Genomic DNA, 25,261 nt, shown 5'->3' with positions numbered 1-25,261 from the left:
ATAAGAGGGCTTATCCCAGGAAAAGGCTAATAATTCTCCTTTTACCAGCAGTTATTACTTGCCTATAGTTCTTCACTAGGTGTAAGACCCCCTGAAATCTCCCCCTTTCATGTTAGCATGTTTAATGATGCTACTGATGTCTTGGTCTTATTTATACATCATTTCCGAGACATACTGTTCCACAGTAGACTTTCTAGTGCTCTGGATCTTACACTCTTTCTATTCTCCCTTCTGTGGTGTCTTTAGCCACAGATGCAGTGGTGATGACACAGAAATCCCCACAATCCTTTGATCTCTGCTTTATATCTCATACTTTTCTCTGATGATCTCCAATTGCCGTAAAGTGGGGGGGCTGACAGCCACACCTATACAGGAAAGATTCATAATTCTTTTTTATAATTTCCCAAATAGTTTGTGGGAGGAGAGGGTAATTTAGACATCAAGGGAAAGAGATGATCAGAGGAAATCTAAACTTCCACTTTTTCTCACCTAATACACACTGGCACTGCAGCCCTGTTTCCCACACTCTTACCTGGTCATATTATCTACTAAAACTGATAACACATTAGCTGAATATTAACAACTTTGTATAAAATTAGTAAGAAAACAAATTCATTGTAGAAAAATTAGTTTATTAGTGCATTTTGCTAAATAGCTCATTTCGCACACACTCACCATTTGACATAAAACCATTGCTTTCAAAGTTCTGGTGGCTCTTGGTTCTCAAGAACTTGCCATTTTTTATTTTATTTTATTTTATTAATCAAACTGTAATTTTTACTTTTTCACACAGGGGTTATAAACACAAAAAGGCAGGTTGTGGGGAAGGGGATGACGCAGGAGCGTAGGTGTTCAGGGAGAGTACAGATATCTTCCAGAACAGAGTATCGGCTGGGTGAAGGTTCAGGGAACATGTCACTATGACTCTGTCTATGAATCACTTGTTTCTTATCTAAGCTTGTACTGTCCACCAAGGTCACCTCTCCACAAGGTCTATGGCTATTAGTTCTTGTCCAGGCTGGTAAATTTCCACCAAAGCTGCCTGTTTACAATATCTAATAGCCATCTGTTTCAGTGTTTTTCCACAGAGACCAAGGCTTTGTGTTAGCAGGCTGACTTAGGCCTATGGCTGATTTTAGGCCTTCAGTGTACAAGCAGGGCTGCCCCTGACATCTCCTCCCTTCTCCAGGTATAGAAGGACCGTGGCGATTCCAATCTTGCAAAGGCATGAATAGAGGCCTGACCTCGAGGAGAACTTGCCATTTTTAATGTATAAAATTTTTCTTATAATTATTATAGACATCATAGTTGTATAACATGATTTTTACTGTAGCACACAATAACATCTGCCAAGCAAATTCTCAATGACTAAAGTAACCAATTGACTAATTAGTGTTTTATTAATTTTACTGCACTTTGCAAAGAAGACACACCCTATAAATACTTGGGAGTGTTCCTAAGATGTTTTATTCCAAATAATGAGTGGAAGATGTACAGATTTGAATCTAACAATTACTTAGATTGTGATGATGGATTAGTGTAAGATGTCAGAGGCTCCTTACAGGAAATTTAGCCCATACAACTCCTAGCACAATGATTGGGCTCTTATAAACCTTATTAAATACATAAAACTAATATAAATATAAAACAGTGCTCTCTAGACTGTGAGATCCCATAAGTACATGCAGTCCTGCACAGAGCATTGCATCTGACAGTAGGAGTTTAACTTCTGTGTGAATCAATAAATGGTCAACAACAACTCCTTGCTATAAGCATTTACAAACAAGGATGTGTGGACAAGAGGGTATACTGTGGGACACACTGGAACACTACAGCTTCCATAATGAGATGGGTTAGTTAGTTAGTTAGTTTGTTTGTTTGTTTTATTTTGTTTTATTCTATTGTTTTGTTTTTATTTTTCTTTCAGAGTGGAAGGCTGCAAGGGCAGAGTCGGTGCAGAGAGAATGGGATGAGTGGAATTAGAGCACATGATGTGAAATTCACAAAGAATCAATAAAAAGTAAAAGAAGAAACAATAACTTGGCAGCAATAAAAAATAAGAGAAATAAAAACAAATGGTCAAATTTCACTAACTAGATAAAATCCATTATCTACCAGGTGTTCAAATTACTCTTCTGTTAGACTCTTTCTGCTTGGTAATCTATGAAGATTCTTGTTCCAGGTGAGTGTTTGTGGGACAGAATGTGGTGGAAAGCAGGTATGCTCACTGTAAAGGGCGAGGCAGGACCCGTGATGTCACTCACACCATGCAGTGCCAACACTGTCCTCAGCACTGGACCCACTGCAGCAGCAAAATGACTTCCTTTTAAATTTTTTAAAAATGACCATGGAAGGTATTAGGAGTCATGGCATTTCAGTGCTTTAACGACTCCTTTCCTCGCCTGTCCTATCCTCTGCTAACCCTGATCCCAAAGTCCCTTCTTCCTTCCATGTGTCCCTTTGCCCAACACACATCCTTCCTCATCAACTATTTCTAATCTTCCTTGGGCTCCCTTCTTAGATATTAGGATTTATTCACACTCACATTCATTTAGGTGCACACATAAATGCTTTATAGCAGTGATCTCAACCTATGGGTTGCAACCCCTCTGTCCAAAGTCTGTCTCCAAAAATTACTTACATTACGGTTTCTAACAATAACAAAGTTAGAGTTACAAAGTAGCAACAAAATAATTTTATGATTGGGGACCACCACAGCATAAGGAGCATTAAGAAAGGTGGGAAACACTGATTTATTGGTTTAAGATCTGGACATGTGAACCTGTGGAGGTTTCTCAAAAAAAAAAAAAGTAAAAATAGAACTATCTGACCCAGATATTCCTGAGTGATACCCTAAGGTCTCCACAAACTTCTACAGAGATTCTTAGATTTCATGGTAATTGCTGTTTTGTGTACAATAGCCAATGGGCCCAACCTAGGTAGCTACCTATCAACAGATAAATGCATAATGAAAATATGGCATATATAGACAATGGAATATTACTCTGTTGTCAAGAAAAATGAAATTTTTAGGTAAATGGGTGGGTATAGAAAAAGACTTCTTTTAAAAAAAAAAAAGAACACATTCCCATAGGTCAAACTGACTCCTACCAAGAATCTCAATATTAAAAGAACCCATTCTGAACAAAGCATTATTGATAATGACAAATCCATGGCCAAAAGACCCATATCTCTAGAATTAGAAACAAAAATGTGGACATCTCTTGAGATATGTAGCTCCACAAGAAACCTTTTGTCCTAAATCCTTTTTGCTGTTGTTCTGTTTTGTTTTTCTGTTCTATATAGGGTCTTTCTATTATTTAGTTCTGGTTGACCTGGAACTTGTTATAACAGATCTCAAACTCCCAGAGATCTGCCTGCCTCTGACTCTTGAATGCTGAGATTAAAGGTGTGCAACACCACACCTGGTCATAAAAGGAGAATGAGTATTTAATACACTGAGCTTTACATAACACATCAAAAAACATATATGCACTAATACACACACACACACATACACAGGTTAAGAAGACCCCACCCACCCACGCCCAGCAGAACATTCACAACAGAAATTGACAGTAATATACTTTAAGTAAACATTTTGAAAAGAATTCCTGGTTTTAAAAGTGCGCTTTGGATTCTAGTTATATGGATATGAAATATCACAACTAGAACTGTCCTTCTCAACCTGAGCTAAAGAGAAAATGCTTGTTATAGAGTATCCCAAGATGCCAAAGAAAAGAACACAGCAACTGCTGAAGAAACATCAGGAAAGTAGCGCCTAGCCTTTAGAACAGTCACTCTGATGTGGGCTACTGCGAGCAGGCTAGCGATGATTGCAAAGCCACCTGTGAGGGCGTAGCTTGGTGAGGAAACTGGTAGAGAAGAGAATGACAGCCCACGTGGCATGCCAACCCTGTGAGGCTTTAGCATCCCACTCTCTGGCAGGAAAAGGAAGCTCACTGATGAGAGCTAGTGAAATAAAGAAGGCAGAGTCATTTACAGCACAGTTAATCCCAACAGCAAACATCAAGACTGCATCTCTTCCAGCCTGCCAGGCTTGGCCCAAGGATGTTCTCTAGAATGATGCAGTTCCCTCCTCCACCCCCCTCCTCTTTCTCCTCCTCCCCCAGCCTCTTGAGACACACCTCAAACATTCAGTCCTCTGGGAAGGCCCTCTCGGCCCTTAGTGGTTTTCCCTTGCCTTCTACTATAGTTTTATGCAAAGTTCTATTACAAAATTAGCTACATTAGCCAAGGGTGAGGCACACACCTTCCCGCTCAGTACTTGGGAGGCAGAGGCAGGCAGATCTCTGCTATTTCAAGGCCAGCCTGGTCTACAGAGTGAGTTCCCGGACATCCAGAGATAAATCATGAGTAAGACCCTGTCTCAAAAACAAAAAAACAAAACAAAAAAAAAAAAAAAAACCAAACAACAAAAACCGTAAATTTGCCACATGACATTTTAATTCAATTTGACCTCCATGCACTTTCCCAACACATCGTGTTAGTGAGTCCACTGGCCTCAATTCCTTATTAAGATCCTAACTTAGTGTTCTTAATAAAGAGTAGATCATGCAGTTGCTCCATGAAGTACCACTATACAGAACTTTCTCTGATGCCAGATAGCCTCCTCTGATGGAGCTCAGATTGTCACTAGCAATGTTCACGGTACCTAATCTTTCCCCATCATTGTTCCTAAAGCAGTTCCTAAAGGAAGTCCTTCTCCTCCTCCCTCTACCCCTCCTCCCCAACTGCCACCTTCTTTTCTAGATTCTTAGATATTGAGGTTACTGTTAAATGGGGCTGTTTGTTCAAGGACAAAGCATGACTCTGAATATCTCTAATAAGATGAAGACCATGAAAGCACTATGGGATTTGGAAACTTATCATCAAGTTCAAGGACTCTCTCTGGCTCTAAAACCATTCATAAGCACATCTGTGAATTTCTTCTCTCTCTCATTTCCTTTCATGCTTCAGTTCAGCTCAACAGACTACAGAAAGCTGCTCAAATTCATCATGGTTTCTCTCCGCCTTCACCTAAGCTCTCCCTTGCCTGCTAAACATGATACTAATGTCCTCTTTGCAAATAAGGAAACTAAGAACATATTTACAGATTGGACCAAAGGCTCACAGTGGAAGGCCCTAGGCTGGAGCTCAGTTCTGTGTGAGCCAGAAGCTTGGCTTTTCCTCTATACCTGCTGAACTCCTCAGATAAGCAGCAGCATCCAGGCTACTGAAAATCCTGTAAACTAACAGACACAGTTCACATACAGATGTTCCCTGAGTGACCAATCTCTGGTCATTTACAGGGTATTTCCAATACAGGCAACAGGGCATTACGGTGACATCTTACTAACAACCATGTTTCCACACTAAAGTTCTTCAAATTTGAGAAGACATCTACTTCATTACAGAAACTTAAGCTAAGTAGTTTCCTGCCTGTGTTCTCTCAAAAGATGGATTGAAAGATGTAAAATCTAGCAAAAAAAATCTACACTCTTAGAAATAGTTTTATGTGCTTTTTATACAAGGCATATTAGTTACTAAATATCTCCAGTAAGGAATATGCATGTTTGATGATAAGATTCTTGATAAAGGCTTCACTTCTTTCTCTATTAGTCTCAATTTGGTTAGACCAACCTCTCCTCAGACTGGGTTGAGTTAGAGCTGTTGGTAAAACACAGACCCCAGATTCCTGGTAGACTCGTGTGTTACTACAGTGCATCAGTGTTTCTTATCATACGCAGGTTCGGCTGGGTGTCTTCTCACCACCTAAGTCCATCGCTCTGTGACTCAGAATAGGCGAGTTTGACAGCTTGGATGTGAGCTTCCAAAGGTTAGTCATCAGAATTTCAAAGCGTGTTGCTGATTGTATCATGGAATTTTGATGATGTTTGCAGTTGCTTGAGAAAAAAAAAAAAAAAAAAAAAAAAAAAAGCCTCTCCCAAACCAGAAACATGTTTTAAAAGCTGATCTCTTGTTTTTTGCTGTAAATACTGTCATAACTGCCAGACACTATTCTTTGCTCATTGGTTACAATTACAGTGGAATTCTTGAAGTCATCAAAACTAGAAAAGTTATATATAATATTAATGTATATATGCACATTATACATACCCATCTCTTTTGAGAGCAAGTGATAAGAAAGCAGTTGATTTAATAAATACTAATTATTCGATTATTCTTTCAAGAAACTTCAATGAGGTTGAGTTTGTACAGAGGTTACCAGGGGGCAGAGTCTAGATAAATACTACAAAAACATGGCGGTAGGTTTTCCGAAAAATGAGGCTTAACTTAACTGATACATTTTCTACACTTACTGAGTTGACATAAAAGACAAGCTGAGGGAAGAGGGAGTTCTCTGCCTAAGGACCTTGTCAGTTCATGGAGTACGCACACAGCTCCAGACCATAATTCAGGCCTCCATAAACACCAGTTCCCAGGGCCACACCCTCAGGCTTTTGAGATCTGACGTCCAGGCATGGAACCTCTAAGTGAAGGTTTAGGGGCTGCAATCTGCTGTCCTGGAGCTCACATTCACTTCTGTTGTCTCTTTTTGGACCTCGTGAGACCTCATGTTCTCATACCTTGAGTTTCTTGACCAGGAGACCTTTCACAATTTCATTTTCTTTACATCCCAGAACAGCCCTCAGTCCAGCCATGGCGGCACTCTTGCTAAAGAGCACAACCTCTTAGTTCCATACGGTCCTAGAAGTCACTGAAATTTGTTTGCTGTTTCTAGGTACTTAATTTCACTTGCTTATATTTCTTGATAAAACTCGCTTTATTCTTGAAAACTCATTTTGTTTTTATTTTATTAAAACACACATGGCTCTGTTCTCATGTTTCTCTAATCTTCCGGACTCTTTAGAAACCGTTTGTGTTGAAGCTTTGACTATAATTTAAACTGCACTGGACAGAACTAAACTGTGCATAGTCTGAGTACTTCTTTGAAGCAGCAGTTTTCTGTCTTTTTTGCTGACTCTTTTCTAAGCAAATGAAAACAGGAGTCGCTCCTCAGGTAAGGTCTCCTTCCTTTCTCTCCAGGCCCTCCTTAGATGGTTTCTTGCACTAACCAATCTCATTAGCATGTTTCAACTGACAATCTTCTAATACTTCTCAGTCTCAGATGGACATTTAACATGACTGTCTGCTTACACCACACAAGAATGACAACCACAAAACATAAAATATTATTTTTTGTTTGTTTGTTTTTTGGTTTTTTTTTTTCCGAGATAGGGTTTCTCTATATAGTCCTGGCATCCTGGAACTCACTCTGTAGACCAGGCTGGCCTCGAACTCAGAAATCCTCCTGCCTCTGCCTCCCAAGTGCTGGGATTAAAGGCGTGCACCACCGCCGCCCGGCTAAAATATTTTTATTATTTATCATGAAGAGCGTTTTCAACTATTGAAATGGCTTGAAAGGGTACAAATTTAAATATTTCCTTGTCCTATATGAAGATTCATGTGAATAATTCCAGAAATGTTTGGGCCATATATAAATATGTATTCATAACATAGTTTTTACTTCCATACTGTCTAAGTTTCCATACTGACTATGACTTTGACATCTTCCTCTGCCAATACCTAGATGTATCCCTATTTGCATATTTGTTCCAATATGCAAATGTACAACAGTTTACTTTGCCAACTCTGTTGTGATTGGCCTCAGTTGTTGCAATTTTTTCACTATTCTACCAGCAACACAGCAAATGTCCTCACAAGTGATTTATAATCTGTTGAGTTGCTATACCTGTGGTTAAATTCAAAGCACAAAACTTGCTGCACCAGGGGCTGGAAAGATGGCTCAGTGGTTAAGAGTACATACTGCTTTTGCAGAGGACTTCAGCTTTCACACCCACATCAAGTAGTTTACAATGCCTGTCACCCTAGATTCACGGGATTTCACTGACACTGTGGTCTCTGTGCACATTCCTATACACGGACACACGCATAGTATTAAACAATCATGAAATACATACCTTGAAAGCTTGTTGCAACAAAACTGTTTGTGCTTTCTAATTTTTTTGTCAGACTGTGTCAAATTGCCAGCCAACATTACACCAACAGGACTCTCCCTTTCAGAGAGGTGCTTTCCTGATCATCCTTGTCTATTGTCTAGTGTTTTGCTATCAAATGTCTAATGTTTGTTCATCTGATTGGTGAAACACTTTGTTTGCTTTCGGTGTTATTTTTATGTTTCCGACTGAGGTCAAACATCTATTCTTCCTCCTGTTAGTCATTACACATTCTGTTCAACGGCAGCTTCAGTTACAACCGCTGCCTGGGTTTGGATCATCAACTTTCTTACTGATTTGCAAGTACTCGCTGAGTGTTGGGGAAACTGGACCTTTGCATGTTACACATACAAAATATCTTGTCCAGATAGACTTTCAAACTTTCTGTTGGCAAAAGTCATCCGCCTTTTACTTTACAGGTTCTGGGTTTGCACGGGTAGTCTTCACTTAAAAGTTCTTAAATTTACACTCAGTTGTCTTCTTCTATAGTCAGTTTCTTTCTTATTTCTTTAAAAAAAAAAACCTTTTATTAATTGTTTTAAAATTTGTATATAATGTGTTTTGAACATATCCACCCGGTAGGCCCCAATTCTTCCCAGATTCACCACCATATTTCTCTGACCTCCCAACCCCATTTCTTCTTTTTTTACTGTATCTTTGTCCTTCTTCCCATCAAATTCAAATATGTGCTGCCCATATGGGGTGTGATCAGCTGATCATGGGCTACTCAGGAAAAGAAGGCTGACTGTCTGTCTGCAGCAACTATCAGTTGCTCCTCAGCTAGGGGTCAGAGTTCATGTCCACCTCCACTCTCCATACTAGGACTTGGTCTGGCTTGAGCTTCCACAGGATTATAGTGTGGTCTTTTATTATAGCAAAATCGTTATTAGAGAATAAAGACTCTCTCATATAAAGGAGTAGGCCAGTTTCCTTCCAAGAGCTTAGTCATGTATCTCAACATTAACAAGTCGCCCTTGTTTTAGACAGGAGATCATTTCTTAACATACACACACACACACACACACAGAGAGAGAGAGAGAGAGAGAGAGAGAGAGAGAGAGAGCCTTGACTAAAATACTGAGTTTTTTCTGCACAAAATCAAGGCTTCTTTTTATCCATGTTACCTCCATGTCTCTCTGGAAATTATTAAGTTTTATTCCGTGAGTGCTTCACTCGTCATAGTTTTATTACAAAATACTTCAAATTGGTACATGGAGCTGTATGTATTTCTTTCATTATGCGCTGTATCTAATAACTGGATTACTTTTCCTTTACTTGAGTGATATTTCCTTCACTCTATGATTCAAAAGTTTTAATTTGGTGACCATACTATTTGTTTGCATTTCAGTTTCTCATTTTAAAATGAAGGGCAATGTCACAGTCTTCTAAGTCTATTTTCCCGTCTTTCTTAGCTGCCAATAACCTCTGAGCAAAAGCTCACTTTTCTTCACCCCTCCCATCCAAGGAGCCCATGAGTGAGTGCACTGATCTTGTGAATTCTCTTTCAGTCACTGTACCAGGGGCCATTAGTATCATTATTCTTTTGATACTTCTTGCATCAAAGACACTTAAGCTATTATTATGCAGTAAAAAGTCTGTTATTAAAAGATACAAACTGTAACACTCGGAATTAAAGTGACATGCTACCCTCAAGTTATATTCAGTCTTTTAACAAAACAAAAACAAGAAATATGTAAGTGGAGAAATAGACACACAGACTAATGTGACAAGATGCTGGTCACGTTAGTATACTTTAAATCGGTTACCCTCCCTTTGCATTTAATTTCTAAAAGGAGAGTTTCCCAGCCCCAAGCCCTCATTTTCCCCACTCCTCTCCCTGTACAGAATTTCTTCTTGAACCTTCTACTTCAACTTCATCATGTTTCCATCGTCCGCTCCTGCCTCAGGTTCATCGCCTCAGCTATTATGATTGCATCCAGTGTCGCTCTTTTCTAACTGTTCCTCACAAAGCTTACGGAACAAACTCACAACGCACACTGAGGACATGACCCCTCACAGGGACTCTCTATGCCACAGAATATCACGCGCATTCCTCAGCAGGGCCTTCAAAACCCTCCTCAGTCTGCCCCTGCTCTGCCCACCCTCAGCCCTGCTACCTCTTACACTGTAATGGCCTGAGAAATAACATTTTCTTCCTGCCTTTGTTCTCCACGCTTTGTGAGCATCGTCATCACAATTTCCACAGCTCTCTGTAAGCTTCTTCAGCTGGCCTCCTTAATACTCAAACCACGCCCCTGGCCCTGTTACGATCTAGTCCACATTATCACTAACTTTTGATGAGAACATTTTAAAATTTGCTTTTACCGTTTGAGGATGTCATACCCACTTATAACTTGTTCTCACCAAATCCACATCCATCCCTCCACTCCTCCTCCTCCTCTACTCCCACTGTTGATCCCTCCTGACTCCACATGGATTTTTTTTTCATTGTTTTTTTTTCCTAATCCACTGAATCCATTGGTGCTGATTATATGTCATGAGTATAAGGTCCTCTATGTGAGCATAGGTTGCCTCCCAGGGGCTGAATCCCTGAAGAAAACTGATTCTTCCCTCCCCTAGGAGCCACCAATAGCTAATAGCATCTCAGCTAAAATCCCTCCCCTACCCATGTCTTGATCATATGCAGGCCTTATGCTTGCAGTTATAGACCCTGTGAGCTGATGCAGACAATAGCCCTGAAATATCTGGCAGCTATTGCGCCACTGAAAGCACCTTCTACCTCTGGATCTTATAGTGTTTCCACTCCTTTATTCACTACAATTTCTCTGACTCAGCGAGGAGATCTCTGCACATGTCAGGCCGAGAAGCAAATCACAAACAAATGAGAATAGAAAGTTGGCTCAGATTGGCTCCATCAACCTGGATCAAGACTTGTAATGAGCCTGATATCAGGTTTATTCCCAACATATGTAAGCCCAGAATGATTGTAGGGGGGGAATGTTTTCTGGTCTAATGCAATCACCAGTGCACAAGGAACTATAATTACATCTAAACTCAACTCCGGTACATGTCATTTCTTCCCAGATGTGTTCTAGAAAAAGACTCCATGCATTAGTTTAAGGACTGAGGGTCTGGCCTGGTTTTGGACCTACAGATAACCTAGATGTCATTTGGACTATTAACCACTTCTTGTCCTGGTTATAGAAGCTTGGGAGGGGGGTCATTTAGATTGTTAGGCATCTCCATTCATGGCTGTAGAAGCTTTCAGGAGCTTCTGCTTATGAGGGTCATTTAGACCATTAGGGATCTCCAGTCCTGTTTGTGGGTGCTTGGGGAGCTCTGGTCTGTAAAGGTCACTTAGGTTACTAGCCACCTTTCCTCCTGGTTGCAGGAGCTTGATATGGTTGGCTCAACAGATAACGCAGGTCACCAGATTGTTAATCACTGCCAATCCTCAGCTTTCTGGGTAGAAGAATAGGTTTTTCATCTTTCCCATTGGAAAGGCAACCCTGTGTGCTTAGTATTCCTGGTTTCTCTGGAGATCTGTGGGCACAAGGACCTCCCTGCTGTGATCCCAACAACTTGTGAAGAGAGGTGTGATATGAGTGTCCCAGTTAGAAATGAGCACTCCACAGTCTCTTATTCTCAACACAGGACCAGAGTCTCTGTGCTAACCACCATCTATGGCAAAAGGAAGCTACAGTGATGAGGGCTGAGAGATGCACTAATCTATGGGTAAAAGTTAGAACTTGGGGTGGCAGTTCATTACTGTAGCCAATAGCATAATAATAGCACTGGCTTTTATGACCTACAGACCTTGACCACCACAAGCTCATAGTTAACAGTACCAACATGAATTCCATCTTATATAACAGATTTTAAACCCAGTAATAAAGTGGTTTGTTACTGTCTTTGTTACTGTTCTTTTGCTGTGAAGAGACATCATAACCAGAGCAACTCTTATAAAAGAAAACATTTAACTGGGAACTTGTTTACTGTTGCAGAGGATTAACCTAACCCATTATCATCATGGCAAGAAGCATGGCAGCACTCAAGCAGGAGTGGGGCTGAGAGCTTACATCCTGGTCCACAGGCAAGCAGAGAGAAAGGGGGGGAGGGTAGAGACAGAGAGACGAGAGACGACAGAGACAGACAGAGACAGAGAGACAGAGACACAGAGGACCTTGGCATAGGCTTTTGAAACCTCAAATGTACCCTAGTGATACGCTTCCTCCAACACGAATATACCTACAGTAACAAAGCCACACCTGCTAACCCTTTCCAAAGAGCTCCGGTAACTGGGAACCAAGTTAAACCTAAGCCTATGGAGGATTCTCATTCAAACCATCACAGTCTCTATCATAATATTTGTGCCAGTATTAAACCAAAGCATATTTTGCCAAGCCAGTTACTGTAGCTCTCAGTATTCGCACTGTCTGGTAGGACTCTTGATGAGTTTTCTCTCCTGCTGATATGCATAAAACTTCCAGCACTAGGAAACCTAGGTACGTGGGAATGAAGCTTCAGCATTGGTACTAGCTTGATTTCTCTTTTTCAAGTATGTGATGTCTCAGCAAGACGGTCTTACAATCAAGCTCTGGAGCAATGACAATAGCCTGCAAAGTTTGGGGTGTCTATGAGAGTCTCAAGACATAGGCTTTTCGTTGATAGCCCAGGGTGTCTGTGGGAGATACTGTCTCCACACTATATGTATAAATTTTAGAAATTTTCCAAAATAATATATTTACATATGGATTTTTCCAAGTTTTTAAGTTTAGTTATTCCTTGCTCTAACCTGCCCTTCCATCCCCCACCCCATTTAGCCCTTCCTGTTCTCTTATTCCCTTTTCTCCTTCATACTATCTGTGTTCTGTCCCCACTCCCATGAAATTCAATCCCATGGGCCTTACTAATTTTCTGATTCCTATATGTACTCCAATTTTAACACATATCTAAAGATTCAAAGCTAGCTTCCATGTTTGAGAGAGAACATGAGGTTTTAGTCTTTCAAGGTCTGGGCTACCTCACTCCGAATAGCTATTTGTAGATTCATTCAGCTGATGCACACCTAGACTGGTTCCATTTCCTGGTTATCTTGAATATAGCAGCAATAAACATGAATGAGCAAGTATCTCTGTAGTAGGATTCAGAGACCCTTAGAAATATGCACATGAAAGATATGGGTGGGTCACATGGACACTCTATTTCTAGATTTTTGAGAAAGCCCTACACTGATTTCCACAGGGGCTGCACTAGTTCACACTCAAATATATATATCCACAACTCCAGCAGTCCATAATAGTCCTAAGAAATGTTGGTGGATTTGAATTTTAAAAACACAGCAAAGGTAATAATTTCTGAAAATACTGATGTAAATTATTTGCCTGTTGATGGACTCTTCTCAAAGCCGTTAGTGAAAAATACCGTGAGCAAACCTCAGCCACTACCGACTATAAAGATTAGATAAGCTGTTATCTCTTAAGCTTTTCTGTCCACCTGCACTCTATGAAACCTCAGTGCTGCCTGTGCTGAATGAAATTACCCATAAATCCTTTGTAAGAGCCTATGAGGCTGGTGGCATTCTGATTATAATGAAACAGGCTGATGGCCAGATGTGACCAGATGTGACCTATGTCTATCATTTTAAACTCCTACCCTAGTCTATTACTTTTATTTTGTTATAAAATGTTTAAATAAACCAAAACAAACAAAAAAAAAACAAAAAAACCCAGAGAATACTTTATGCTATGATTGAGGATCAATAGTTGCTAACATTTTACTGTATAATTAAGTATATGTAATATATATATAATATGTGTGTGTGTGTGTGTGCATATATAAATATATAATGGGACCCACCCTAGGAAACCTTATATTAATTTTCTAATAATCCTGTTTAAACTTCCCTAAACATCCCCATTTCATACTTTCAAAGCTCCTTTTTTGAACCAGCACTTTATTAAACATAAAATTGCACTTTGCTTTTAATATATGAACAAAATCTTTTTTTCATCTAATGCAGACACCAATCTCTTGGGCATTTTAATGTATGACACTAACTCATTAAGGCATCACCTCATTTTGAGCAATACGAAACACTTTATCAATGGAAAATTATTACAGATGTAAAACAATTTTTACAAATTGGCCTCAAGCTCTTTCTGTAGCTGAGAATGACACAGAATGTCTCTCCTTCTTTTCTACCTCCTACCTCAGGATTACAGGCCTGCACCACTGATGGGGTTTATGCAGTGCTGTTGTTGAAACCGCCTCATCTGTCCTATATAATATAACATGTAGGGCTGGGTAAGATAATTTTGACACATATGGAAGCTAGAGGTTCACATACATCAAAGTAGCATATTCTCAAAGGTTTTTCTGAAATGTGAGTGTCAGCTCCGGGCACTCCAAAAAAGAGGTCAGATAGGCCGTAAATTCCAGAATTCTAGCTTAGCATAACCAATTATCCTTAAAGATTTGTTTGTGTTCCAAGCAAGTGTTACACTATCTCGAGTGCTGAGCAAAGGCAGAAATGCTGTTCCTTTGAGGTGACATTCCAGGGTTTATCATGTATTATCAAGAAAAGGGGAAGTTCCATTGACCGATTTGGTCAGCTCACTTGGGAAACTCCAACTCAAAATTACCCTCTCCCCTGCCAAATTTCATAAAAATTTCTATGAAACGAGAATTGATATACATAGTAACCAAGACTGAGGGGAGGCTTGGGGTGTGTGGAGATGGACAGGTGCGAACTGAGTAGCAGTTATACCAAGGTCAGGAAGAGGCTGCAGAGCAAAGACTGAAAGACTTGAGAACATGTAAGGAGAGTGAGAAGACTTACACGATTTATCTCAAGGGCGCTTCACCCCTTAGCATCAGGACCAGGGAGTGGTACAGAGTCAAGAAAAGGGTCTGGGCCCATGACTGATGGAATTCCTTTAAAAAAAAAAAAAAAGAAAGAAAACAAAGGGTAGGCAGGCAAAATGGCACAGAGCTGCAACCCCAACTCTAGGTAGGCTCTGGCAAATAGGTGCTGAGTCCATGGCCAGCTTGGGTTTTGTAAAGAAACTTCACCTTAAAAAAATCAAGTGCCAGTTGAAAAGTGGAGCAAAAGTAGTAAGTGCATACAAATAGATACCTGCGCCACATTCTACATAAGGCATTCCTCAGTTGTGTTGCAGAGACCTAGATGGCACTGAAAGATGGAAAGACAAGGAAAGAGGCAAAGGAAGAGCAATGGAGACTGTAAGCATCCTCCCCACTCTGCTTGATGTGGCTGATTCTCCAGGTGAGACTGTCACTGCTCCACAAGATTAGGGCTCAGCCCTAACTCCTCCCCAGAAAGATGCTAGACTAGTCGCTTGTCCCCAACACCATCTGGTTGGTTGGGATTGCTGGAGCAGGGCCTTGAGTTAGGGTGGAGTCAGGGATGGGCTCAGGGAAAGATAATTCAATGGGTGAAGAAGGGCCATGAGCTCCCTGGCAGCAAGCCCAGAATTCCAGATGGGTAGAATATTCCCTTGTCATGCTTGCCTACAAAAGTTGGTCCGCCTGTCTTTGATGCCTAGTGAGTACTGTCATTCCTGATCACATGATTTACTAATGCGTTGTCCAAACTGAGTCGTAGGTGGACCCTCACGTTTTCATTTACTAATGAAGAATTCCGCCTGCTCCTCTCATTATTTTGTTTAGTCACTCAACCAATCCCTACCAACCATTTTTACTCAGTGCAAGCACAGGAGGCCCTGTTCTACCCCTCTGTGTTCGCCAATGAGTCATGTGACATTTCAAACCACTGTCAAGTAAGTGTTGCCACACACCAGTAGCAAAATGACAACACTGTAGTGTCCCAGAGAGATCTTTCCTTTTCTGGGACAAGGTTAGCATTGTCTGACAATAATCTACATGTTATCACACAGGCCTTGTTTCAGAGTGCCATAACAAACCCTGAGGATGCCCAGCTCCAATCGGGCTACTGAGAGGGTATTTAAGGGAAGATTTCCCGAGAGCCTTTGACTCTTGCTGTGTATGGGTCAACATTCTTGCTCACCTCAAGCTCTTGCAGCGCTCCATGTGTGGGCAGCCTTTCCCTGTGTCCTAATTGGCTCTGTGTGCAGTCTTGGCCCTGTGCTTGGGAACTGACACTGACTTTTAACCACCTCACCTGAAGTGCATCTTCTGAATTCTCGTTAGTATTTCAGCACTGGGCTTCAACAAGATTTTAACTGGAGGCTGTGGTTGTTTCCTCTGAACCTACCTTGATAAAATTTTCAAGTTTGTTTTAATGCATTTTAAAAGGACAGGCCCTTAAAGAGGGGAGAATTAAAGAGGGAGAAGAAAATATCCATAGAGAGAAAATGGGGACCTTCCTGGACTTAGACAGGCCAGGAAAAGGAGAACAGGAATTACACAAAGAAGCAAATAATCGTAAGGGTTATGTCTTGTTTGTTCAAAAATGCTTTTTAAAAATTCTCACTCGTCATTAGTAATTTTTAATCTTAACAACTTTGTAACTAGCTGCATCTTTCCTAACATCTAATAAAATGGAAAGCTTATAATTTTCTACTGTGACCTGAGGGTTTGGCTCTGAACATAAGCTATGCGAGTCTATGAATGACAGAGACACTCCAAATATACTTGTATTAATCTGATGAGGACCTGAGAACTTCTGAACAGCTGAGAAGCCTTGCAGCACAAGCAGGAGCCCCCATGCTTTGGCCATTTTGACTGTCTATCACCAAAAGCCTTCAGTAGAGGAGAGGCAAGTCCCACCCCCATAGAGAGCAGCTTTTTCAGCTGGCAGAAGGGTGTGTCCCTTAGCTTTTACCTGGGAGCAATGATGATCTTGTCAAGCATTTCACTGAGACCAGCCCAAGTTTTTAGGGTGGGGATCCAGACTGGTTATACGTACCTTCCCTCCTTCTCCGAGTGGAAGGCAGAAACACCTCAAAGCCTGCATGTAAGAACATCTACTGGGAAATTATTTTAATCAGACACCAGCGGAGTGGGAGAAAGAAGAAGAGCAGAGAAGAGCAAGCAGCCTCCCTTGGTCGTGGATGTAGCAGAAGACGGCTGCAGCGATGGACTGGCACTCCCTCAGGAGAGCTGCCGTGATGCTCACATTCCTGGTAAGTGAATTCTGCTGGAAGCATCCTTTACCCCCTGGCTCAACATAGCCAAGCGAGGATTTTTTCTGAGAGAATGTTATTTCCAGGCACTTCTATGCTAAACCATTAAAAGTTTATGTTAATGACAAGGTGGTTTTTATGAACCGTGATTTTAAGTGGTGTTTCTCTCTTTAATTGAAGACTCCAGATCATATTAACATCCCAGTGTCCAGTCATCAAACCATGTCTGACATCCCAGTCAATGGTTGGTTACTCTGGGAAAATATTGAATTTAAGAAAGGTTTAAAGTTGCTGTGTTTGCTTGTTCAAATTCTCATTGGCAAGGATGGAGCTTTTCATCTGGGTGTTCCAGGTGTGTCTGGGTTATCAATTGAAACATTTCCCCTCTCTGAATATTTTGATTGACAGACTGAGTGTGTTTTAAAGCCAGGGAAGGATTTATAGGCATGAGGATCACAGCTCTCTGTGATGACTCTCACAGTCCAAGCAATCTCTTCCCTCCCAGATGTTGTCAGAATCCATCTTACTAACACCAAACCCCCATGGTGTTTAGAGTTTGAATGAAAATTCCATAGTTAATTTCAAAAACTGCGAATACAGGAGTTTTATATAAATAATATAACAGGTGATGGGATGAGCTTAATTGAGGGGTAAGTTAATTGTTGCTGTCCTTGTCCTCCAGTAAGGATGTGGCACAGCAGTTGTACACTTGTTAGGCAAACCACACAGCGCAATGATGTATTGCTGCCCCCTACAAGTCACCCGCTTTCTCTTACAGTTCACAAATGTGCCACACCGGGCTATTAACCTCATGTTCAGTAAGAAGTTTTAAAGTCATAGTCTCTCTCCCAAGTAGGATAAATGTCATCTCAGAGGGTGAGGGCCAGTTCATCCCTCCCCAGCTTTTGGCAGGATGTGACTCTCCTTTGTCTTTACTTGCTTGATTTTTGAACTGGAATGCTGGATTCGTAACGTAACACGCTAGAGCTTTGATTTACTATATGCTAGCTAGTTTGAATTCTGTTCATTTGTTATGAGGGGTTGTGGGGCTGGGGCTGTTGCTGAGTAATGGGAAACTTGCCTAGCATGCGCCAGGCCCTGGGTTCAATTCTTAGAGGTGCATGACAAAAGGGCAGGGGTGGTGAGTAGTAACATTTAGTTACAAGTGACTCTCAGTAGCTTGGTTCTAAGCCACTCTTCATGGGTGACTGCTATTCCATACACTTTTTAATTGATTTTTTTTTTTAGGCTCAGTTGATGTCACAACCTGGGCTATGGAAAAAAATCAATGATTATTATACAGCATGTCATTTAACCACAGGAATGCCTCTGTATTGCTAAATAATCAAATGCTTTAGTTTTTAATTTCATATAAATTTGACTCCTTAAGGCTTCCTGTAGCATTTTTCACTCATTTATGCTGTTTTAGTGCCTATGTGCTAGCTTTCATTGAATTTATGAATAACTCTTGGTTTCTTGGTTTATACAATTATTTCTAATTAACTGCATTTTACAAAATTCCTCCAAATAGCTACTTCTTAGTTAATGATTTGTCAATAACATTTATCATCTGGAACTGTCTGCCTAGGCGAAGAGGTTTCTGGAAATGTATAGTTTATTCTCTAAGCTTGGAAGAGAGAGGGAGAGAGGGAGAGGGAGGGAGGGAGGGAGGGAGGGAGGGAGGGAGAGAGAGAGAGAGAGAGAGAGAGAGAGAGAGAGAGAGAGAGAGAGAGAGAGAGAATTGGGATTTGGTTTGGAGAAGAACAACAGTCTGTGGCCATATTTCCCGTGGGATCTAAGACATGATTCTCAGATGGCTTACTTTTATTTCTCTTTGTGTGTGTGAGTGTGTGAGTGTGTGGGGGGGGGTCTGTGTGAGTGTGTGTGTGTGTGTGTGTCTAGGTGAGTGTATGTGTGTGTGAGTGTGTGGGGGTGGGTCTGTGTGAGTGTGTGTGTGTGTGTGTGTGTGTGTGTGTGTGTGTGTACAGGTGGGTCTGAGTGAGTGTATGCCACAGGTGTGTGGGTGCCCTGGAGCAGGAGTTACAGGTGCTGACAAATCAAGTAGTGTGGGTGCTGAGAACTGAGTTCAGTCCTCTGCGAGAGCAGTGCATGTGCTTCACCACTGAGCCTTCTCCCCAGCCCCTCTTTAGAAACTTTCACTGTAACAACTTAATATAGTCTATTTCCAGGTTAATTCAGTCCTTTTTGGTAACATGTTTCACTTTTGAAGGCCTTGAGAATCCTATTTCCAATGCTAATTTTAGCAGATAATTTTGCCATCCCAGTCTTCCGTCCCTAGCCTCACCGAGTATATTTGTCTTTATCAAAGTAAAAGAGAGAAAAACAATTTGAAGTCTATACTCTTTGCTGTTAAAAGTCAATAAAAGTCCATGTTAGGAATATTTTTGAAAAAAATGCCAATATATTTTAGACATAACAGCTGGTAATATTTTTATATAAAGCTGTTTAGAGAGCTGGACCACTATGTGTTGGTGGTATATTACATGACCTGCTCAGCACACGCGGAAGTGAATGCTTTAAACCTTCCCTAAACAAGTAAGTTAGGTCAGAGAAACTACAGCAGAGAAACAACTCAGAAAGGGACCAAGGTTGCTGCATGAGCCCTCTACAGCCAGAGACCCACCTGGATAGATGGCAGCTCATATCTGTTACAGCACTACAAGCTGAAGGCATGAACTGACTCTTCCTCCTCCCCTTCTTCCTCTTTTTCATCCTCATATTTTCTTTTCTTGTCTATCATCTATCTGTCTCTCATCTCTTATCTGTCTATCATTTATTTATCTTCTATCTATCATCCATCTATCATCTATCTTTTAACTATCTATCTATCTATCTATCTCAATGCATGGAAGGAATATTCTAATTTTTTCCTGCAGAGAACAGTGCTACCTGTACAACACATGAAGAACATCTTTGCTGACGGTTGTGCTGATTACGAAGGAAATACCTCAACCTCTATGAGAAAGAAAACAGTAGGATTTGAGAATTCTAGTGATTGATGAAAAATTCACCTGCAAAGTTGCCAGGTCTGATTAATCTGCTAAACATGAGTACAAATCTGAAGACATCTTTTTCTATAGAGGCAACTTCAGCAGGTTAAGCTAAAAGAACATGGGGTGGGGGAGACTCCTTCTTTTATCTGTTAACAAAAATAATGCTAGTCATAGTTTTGGTTTTTGTTTAATTTCAGAGCTTTGATTCAGGGTCTTCCTCTGCAGCTCAGCCTAGCCTGCACTCACTAGGTAGCCCATGCTAGTCTTAAACATGTCCTCCTGTCTCAGCCTCCTCAATGCCTTGGTTTTAGGCGTGCACCACTAGAGTAGGCTCTAGTCTACACTTTTTTTATGAGATTTTTATGAGACTACTATTTCAGTCAATTAAAAACAAAATTTCTAAATGCCTAATAAACTGACTCCACAATATGAACTTGATTGAACTTTGTAAGAATACAAGCAGGAGTTAAAATGGTACTCATTTATGACATAGTTTATTAAGTTGTTTGAACCAGATATTGAAAGTTCCCTTATTTATGTTAACTGACACCAAAAGTAAGAAAAGTACTAAACAGATGCTATAGACCAAACAGAGGCCGATCCAGCAGGGAACCTGATGCTTGTCTGCACATATTTTGCAGAGGGTAGCATTTCAGTCCATCATGTTAGAGGGAATGGAATTGGTGTTTCTAGTCTTCTCTGGTTACTGAAACACAAGCTGTAGTTGCACAGGATCATCTCCACACATGTGGTGTTTGCAAAAGCTTTCTTAATTTACTGACAATTTGGGAGTAGTGTCTTCCTTCCACTTTACATGAATGGAGAGGACAAATCCATCACCAGGTAACTGAGGCTGTCCCAGTGTGAACGAAAGTATTTCAGTGGCAAGAAAAGCTAAAGCATGAATGTGGTAGGGACGAATCAAGCCGTGCCTGACACCCTGGTCCTAAGCACATCACTTGCTTTCTGATACTTCTCTATTCTGCACTCAACAAGGACTCTGTTGCTGAAAATCCTGGCACCTTAACAGACATTGCCTAATGCACAGGCAGGAAGTTTGTTCTGCTGGGAATTCTGTGTAAATTTCTTCTGCTCCTTCAGCTGAGTTAACAACCTCCAGGGTGCTGGGTCATGCTACTTGTACTAGTTATGCTTGGCATGCTAACTCTTGTAAAGGTCTTAGAAAGGTCCAACTTTTCTGATGCCAACGGCTGGTGATCTTAATTGCTCTGTGAGCATGCGTACAGTCTTTTATACTTGTTTAATTAGAAATATTCCTACAGATTAACAGCTGGTTGCTGCTTTTGAAACTCTTTAACTCTAAGCTCTTTGAAGGCAAGCCCCATGTCTGATGAACCTTTGTATCACTCACAGTTCTCAGACAAGACTGCTGTACGGTGTCTCATTGCTCAGAACAGTAACACCAATAGGGAAATTCAGCATAGCTCGAGTTTCTTTTCCCACACACATTCCAAAAAATACATGTTATCAAGGAAGTCAGTGTGGAAATAAATAATCATGTTGCCTTATCCCAACATTTTGTGATATAGTTTTGCACCACCAGAAATTTCAACCAAAGCTTAGCAGAATGCTCAGTCTCAAGCTTCCTAAGGCTGTAACTCTTTAATACAGTTCCTTTATATTGTGATGATCCACAACCATAAAATCATTTCATGTTACTTCATATCTATCATTTTCTACTATTGCGAATCACAATCTTATATGTGGGGTATCTGATATGTGACTCCTGTGAAAGTGTTGTTTGACCCCCAGAAGTGTCGTGACCTCTGGTTGAGAAGGTTGAGATGCACTGCTTTAAAGGTGCCATGTTGTCTTAGACCCTTGTAGTACATGTTTGACAAAGAAATGAACAAACCATGAATAAACAGGAGAAACTAACACACTGAACACAACCCCAACGTCATAGCCTTCATTGGACAAATATAAAAGACATATAAAAGAGGGGTAAATGGTTTTGCTGAGTTTTTGGAGAGGGTGTTTTTTTTTTTTTTTAAATAAAGAAACATTCCATTTTACCCATTCTTTCTAGCTTATGCTTGTGAAGTACCTAATCATTAACAAAGATGTTTTATTCAACAAATTGCCACTTCCTCATTATTATTAATATAGGACATTTGCCTCATAAAAATTACCCTCAAGCCAAATTTTATTATATCTAAATGACAAGTTTTAATAAAATAAAAGAAAACTGGTTAAAATTCACTTTCCGTGGATAATCATTACAAGTGCCATGAATTTGCATCCTGTGGCTTTTAAATAAATGAACTTCGAGTGGCCATGAAAGCAGGTGTGAAGGGAAGATCTCATTGAGAGGAATTATTTATTAATGTGATACAACTTTTGGAACTCCAAGAGAATTTAAACTCCAAGAGAATTTAGTTTTCAGTGTTGGTGAGATGAGACAGAGGCATAGACAGGTAAGGTTTTCCGTGGGTAAGAGAGTAAAGTCTTGTTGAACACTTGATGACCCATGTCTCTTGGAGAAACCACAGTTGCTGTCTACATTGCAGAAATCCCACAATTATTTCTGAGCCCAAGCTACTCCATCATTGTCAGAAAATTACTAATTAGGTCATTTGGAACAAGTGTTCTGTGACCTTGTTTTTCCAATCAATTAATCATAATCCCCATCCTCCCGCTCTCCTTTTGCTTTTTCCAGCCTATCCCCTCCTGTTCTTTCTGTTAAACCTCTTTTAAAAGTAAGCTTCTTTCTACTCAAAATCCCTTCTCAACTTTCAAACATAATATCTCCCTCCTCTCCAGAATTCCCCTGATTCCCACACCTAATGCTGCAATTCCTTCCTGCTCTTTTCTCTTATCAAAATTTTTGGGAAGGAAATTTTATGACTTCCAATTTCTCTTTACACCTTGTTTGGTAAGGCCCATATTTGTCCTGTCTAGCTGAAAACATTCTCTGGAAGGACACCGAAACTCCAGGATTTCCTCTAATTTCACACAGTTCATCATCTGGTCTTTCAATGCCCGGTCTTTGCCGTCTGTGAGTCACTTTATTTCCTCCGATCTGTATGGTACCCTTTGACTCCTGCCTTTCTTCCCTCAGCCTCCCTTGCTCCCTTCTTTCTTTCTTCTTTTTCTCCCTCTCTCTTTCTCCATCTGTATCTCTCTCCCGCCTCTCTGCCCCTTCACAACCACTGCTACCACTCCACCCTCAGCTTTCCAGTTACTCTCAGTTAGAGTTCCCTGTGTCATCCTTGGCAACAAGCTGTTTCTTTGCCGAAAGTATCCAATTCTCCCATCAACAGCTCTACCAGAGCGGATGCAGCTCAACATTTCAAACCCAAGCTAGGATTTTGCTCAGTGGCTACATGTCTTTTACCTGGCATCCCTCCAGCACCTCCAACATTCTCCTGCCTCCAGTCCTAGCCTACATTTTTTAGCACTGCCAACTCCAGAGATCCTGCCTGCTCTTTATCTCCCCTCCCATCTGTTCTCTACCTTGTGGATCCTGTCAGTCCAGAATCTCTCCCTTGATCTTTCCCTGTGGTTCCCACTGCCTCTGCATCTACTTAGCTCTTCCTCACCTCTGCTTTGATTGGTGAGTAAGAACCAACAACCTTTAGCCTGTAATTTCTAAGTCTTCCCATTGCTCCTACCAACTATTGTCCAAGTAATCTTTTAAACCTATAATTTCAGCATGCCTTTCCCATGACCGTAATACTCCAGTATCCTTGTAGCACACAAGGAATGATGTCAGGACTGGAAAGGCCTTTGCGTGAGGTCCAACTACCCACATCTCGAATAAGATAAAGCTCTGAAAATAATATAGAAATTAATGTGTGTGTGTTTAGACTATTTTTATATAGAATTCACATGTGTGAGTGTGTGTGTGTATGTGTGTATGTGTAGCTTTTAGACTACCTAATGATCTTTCCATGTCATTGTTTTGTCTTTAAAAGTCTAATACTTTGTGTATGAGTTTATTCTACATTCTGATAAAATGAAGAAGAAGAAGAAGAAGAAGAAGAAGAAGAAGAAGAAGAAGAAGAAGAAGAAGAAGAAGAAGAAGAAGAAGAAGATGAAGAAGAAGAAGAAGAAGAAGAAGAAGAAGAAGAAGAAGAAGAAGAAGAAGAAGAAGAAGAAGAAGAAGAAGAAGAAGAAGAAGAAGAAGAAGAAGTTGTTCACACCACATTTTAAAAAGCAGACTAGGCAGTTTTTTAATTACCTATCTTATTGTGAGTCTGACACTGTGGTGAAACCTTGGTCTTCTGCCGAAATTGCCTCTCATGGGAAAGAGGATGACCTAGCTTCATAAAGCTGTGCAGAGTTCTTAGTCATCTGGCCAGTTACCCAAAGCTGCAGGCACAGGCACTTCACTCTGGGAAGAGAAGTGCAATAACAGATAGCCAATGAGTAAACAGGGCTGTAGCAATAAAGAACTGACTTCCAAACAGACAGATAAGGCAGCCCGGCAGCCCCATTGCACCCAGAAGCACAAGCAAGAGAAGAGTGCCCAAAATAACACAGGCAGCAAGAACTCGCTTGAGTAAATGAGTTCTGCAGTCAAGCTCAACTCAATAACGCAGTTATACACCCTAACTAACAAGCCATGTGGCTTCCACTGTGACCTTGTACCACTGTTGTTGCTGCTGTTCTATCTATATACGCATTAACAGTGGGACTGAAGAGACAGCCAGGTGGGAAAGAATGGAGTTGGTACTCATCCATGAGGACCTGAGATTGAATCCCCAGCATCTACATAAAAAACTGAGCATGGCCACAAGAGCTGTAACCCCACTGCCATGGACGCAGGGACAGGGGGATTGCTGGGGTGGTCTAGACACTAGCCTAACTCCAGGTTCATTGAGAAACTCTGTCTCAAGATAATACGGCTGAAAGCATTAGCGCAGAACATTCATTGTCAATCTCCATTCTGTGCACATGTGCACAGGCATTCACCTAAACACACATGTATTCATACATGAAGCACACACACATGTACATACACACACGCATACACACACAACAGAGAGAAAGCAAAAAACTCAATATGAGATTAAATCACTTTTAGTTCTCAAAGATGTAATATCAGTTCTTAGTAATGTTTTACTTAATAGTTTATTTGAGAAAATAGGCTGTCTTATACTTGACTATAAAA

General features: G+C 40.7%; 1 protein-coding gene across 9 annotated transcripts in view; it reads left to right on the top strand.

Moving 5' to 3' along the window:
• Dsg1 (desmoglein 1) overlaps nucleotides 1–25,261 on the top strand; it is a 62,377-nt gene that overhangs the window by 12,667 nt on the left and 24,449 nt on the right. The window contains exons 2-5 of one of the 9 annotated variants that reach the window (XM_076912948.1): nucleotides 1,928–2,020; nucleotides 2,119–2,182; nucleotides 5,751–5,839; nucleotides 16,976–17,110. In XM_076912948.1, coding sequence (XP_076769063.1) covers nucleotides 17,063–17,110 — 48 coding nt within the window. In that variant the 5' untranslated portion in view covers nucleotides 1,928–2,020; nucleotides 2,119–2,182; nucleotides 5,751–5,839; nucleotides 16,976–17,062. Of the gene's footprint in view, nucleotides 1–1,189; nucleotides 1,271–1,927; nucleotides 2,183–5,750; nucleotides 5,840–15,152; nucleotides 15,271–16,975; nucleotides 17,111–25,261 lie in introns of all 9 variants that reach the window. The other 8 variants (XM_076912945.1, XM_076912946.1, XM_076912951.1 and 5 more) reach the window with 8 other exon arrangements.

This window comes from Arvicanthis niloticus, chromosome 14 (assembly GCF_011762505.2).
Source record: "Arvicanthis niloticus isolate mArvNil1 chromosome 14, mArvNil1.pat.X, whole genome shotgun sequence".
In the NCBI taxonomy this organism is placed as follows: Eukaryota; Metazoa; Chordata; class Mammalia; order Rodentia; family Muridae; genus Arvicanthis; species Arvicanthis niloticus.
The sequence above is the reverse complement of the archived record's forward strand: the minus strand, read 5'-3'. Positions and strand labels throughout refer to the sequence as shown.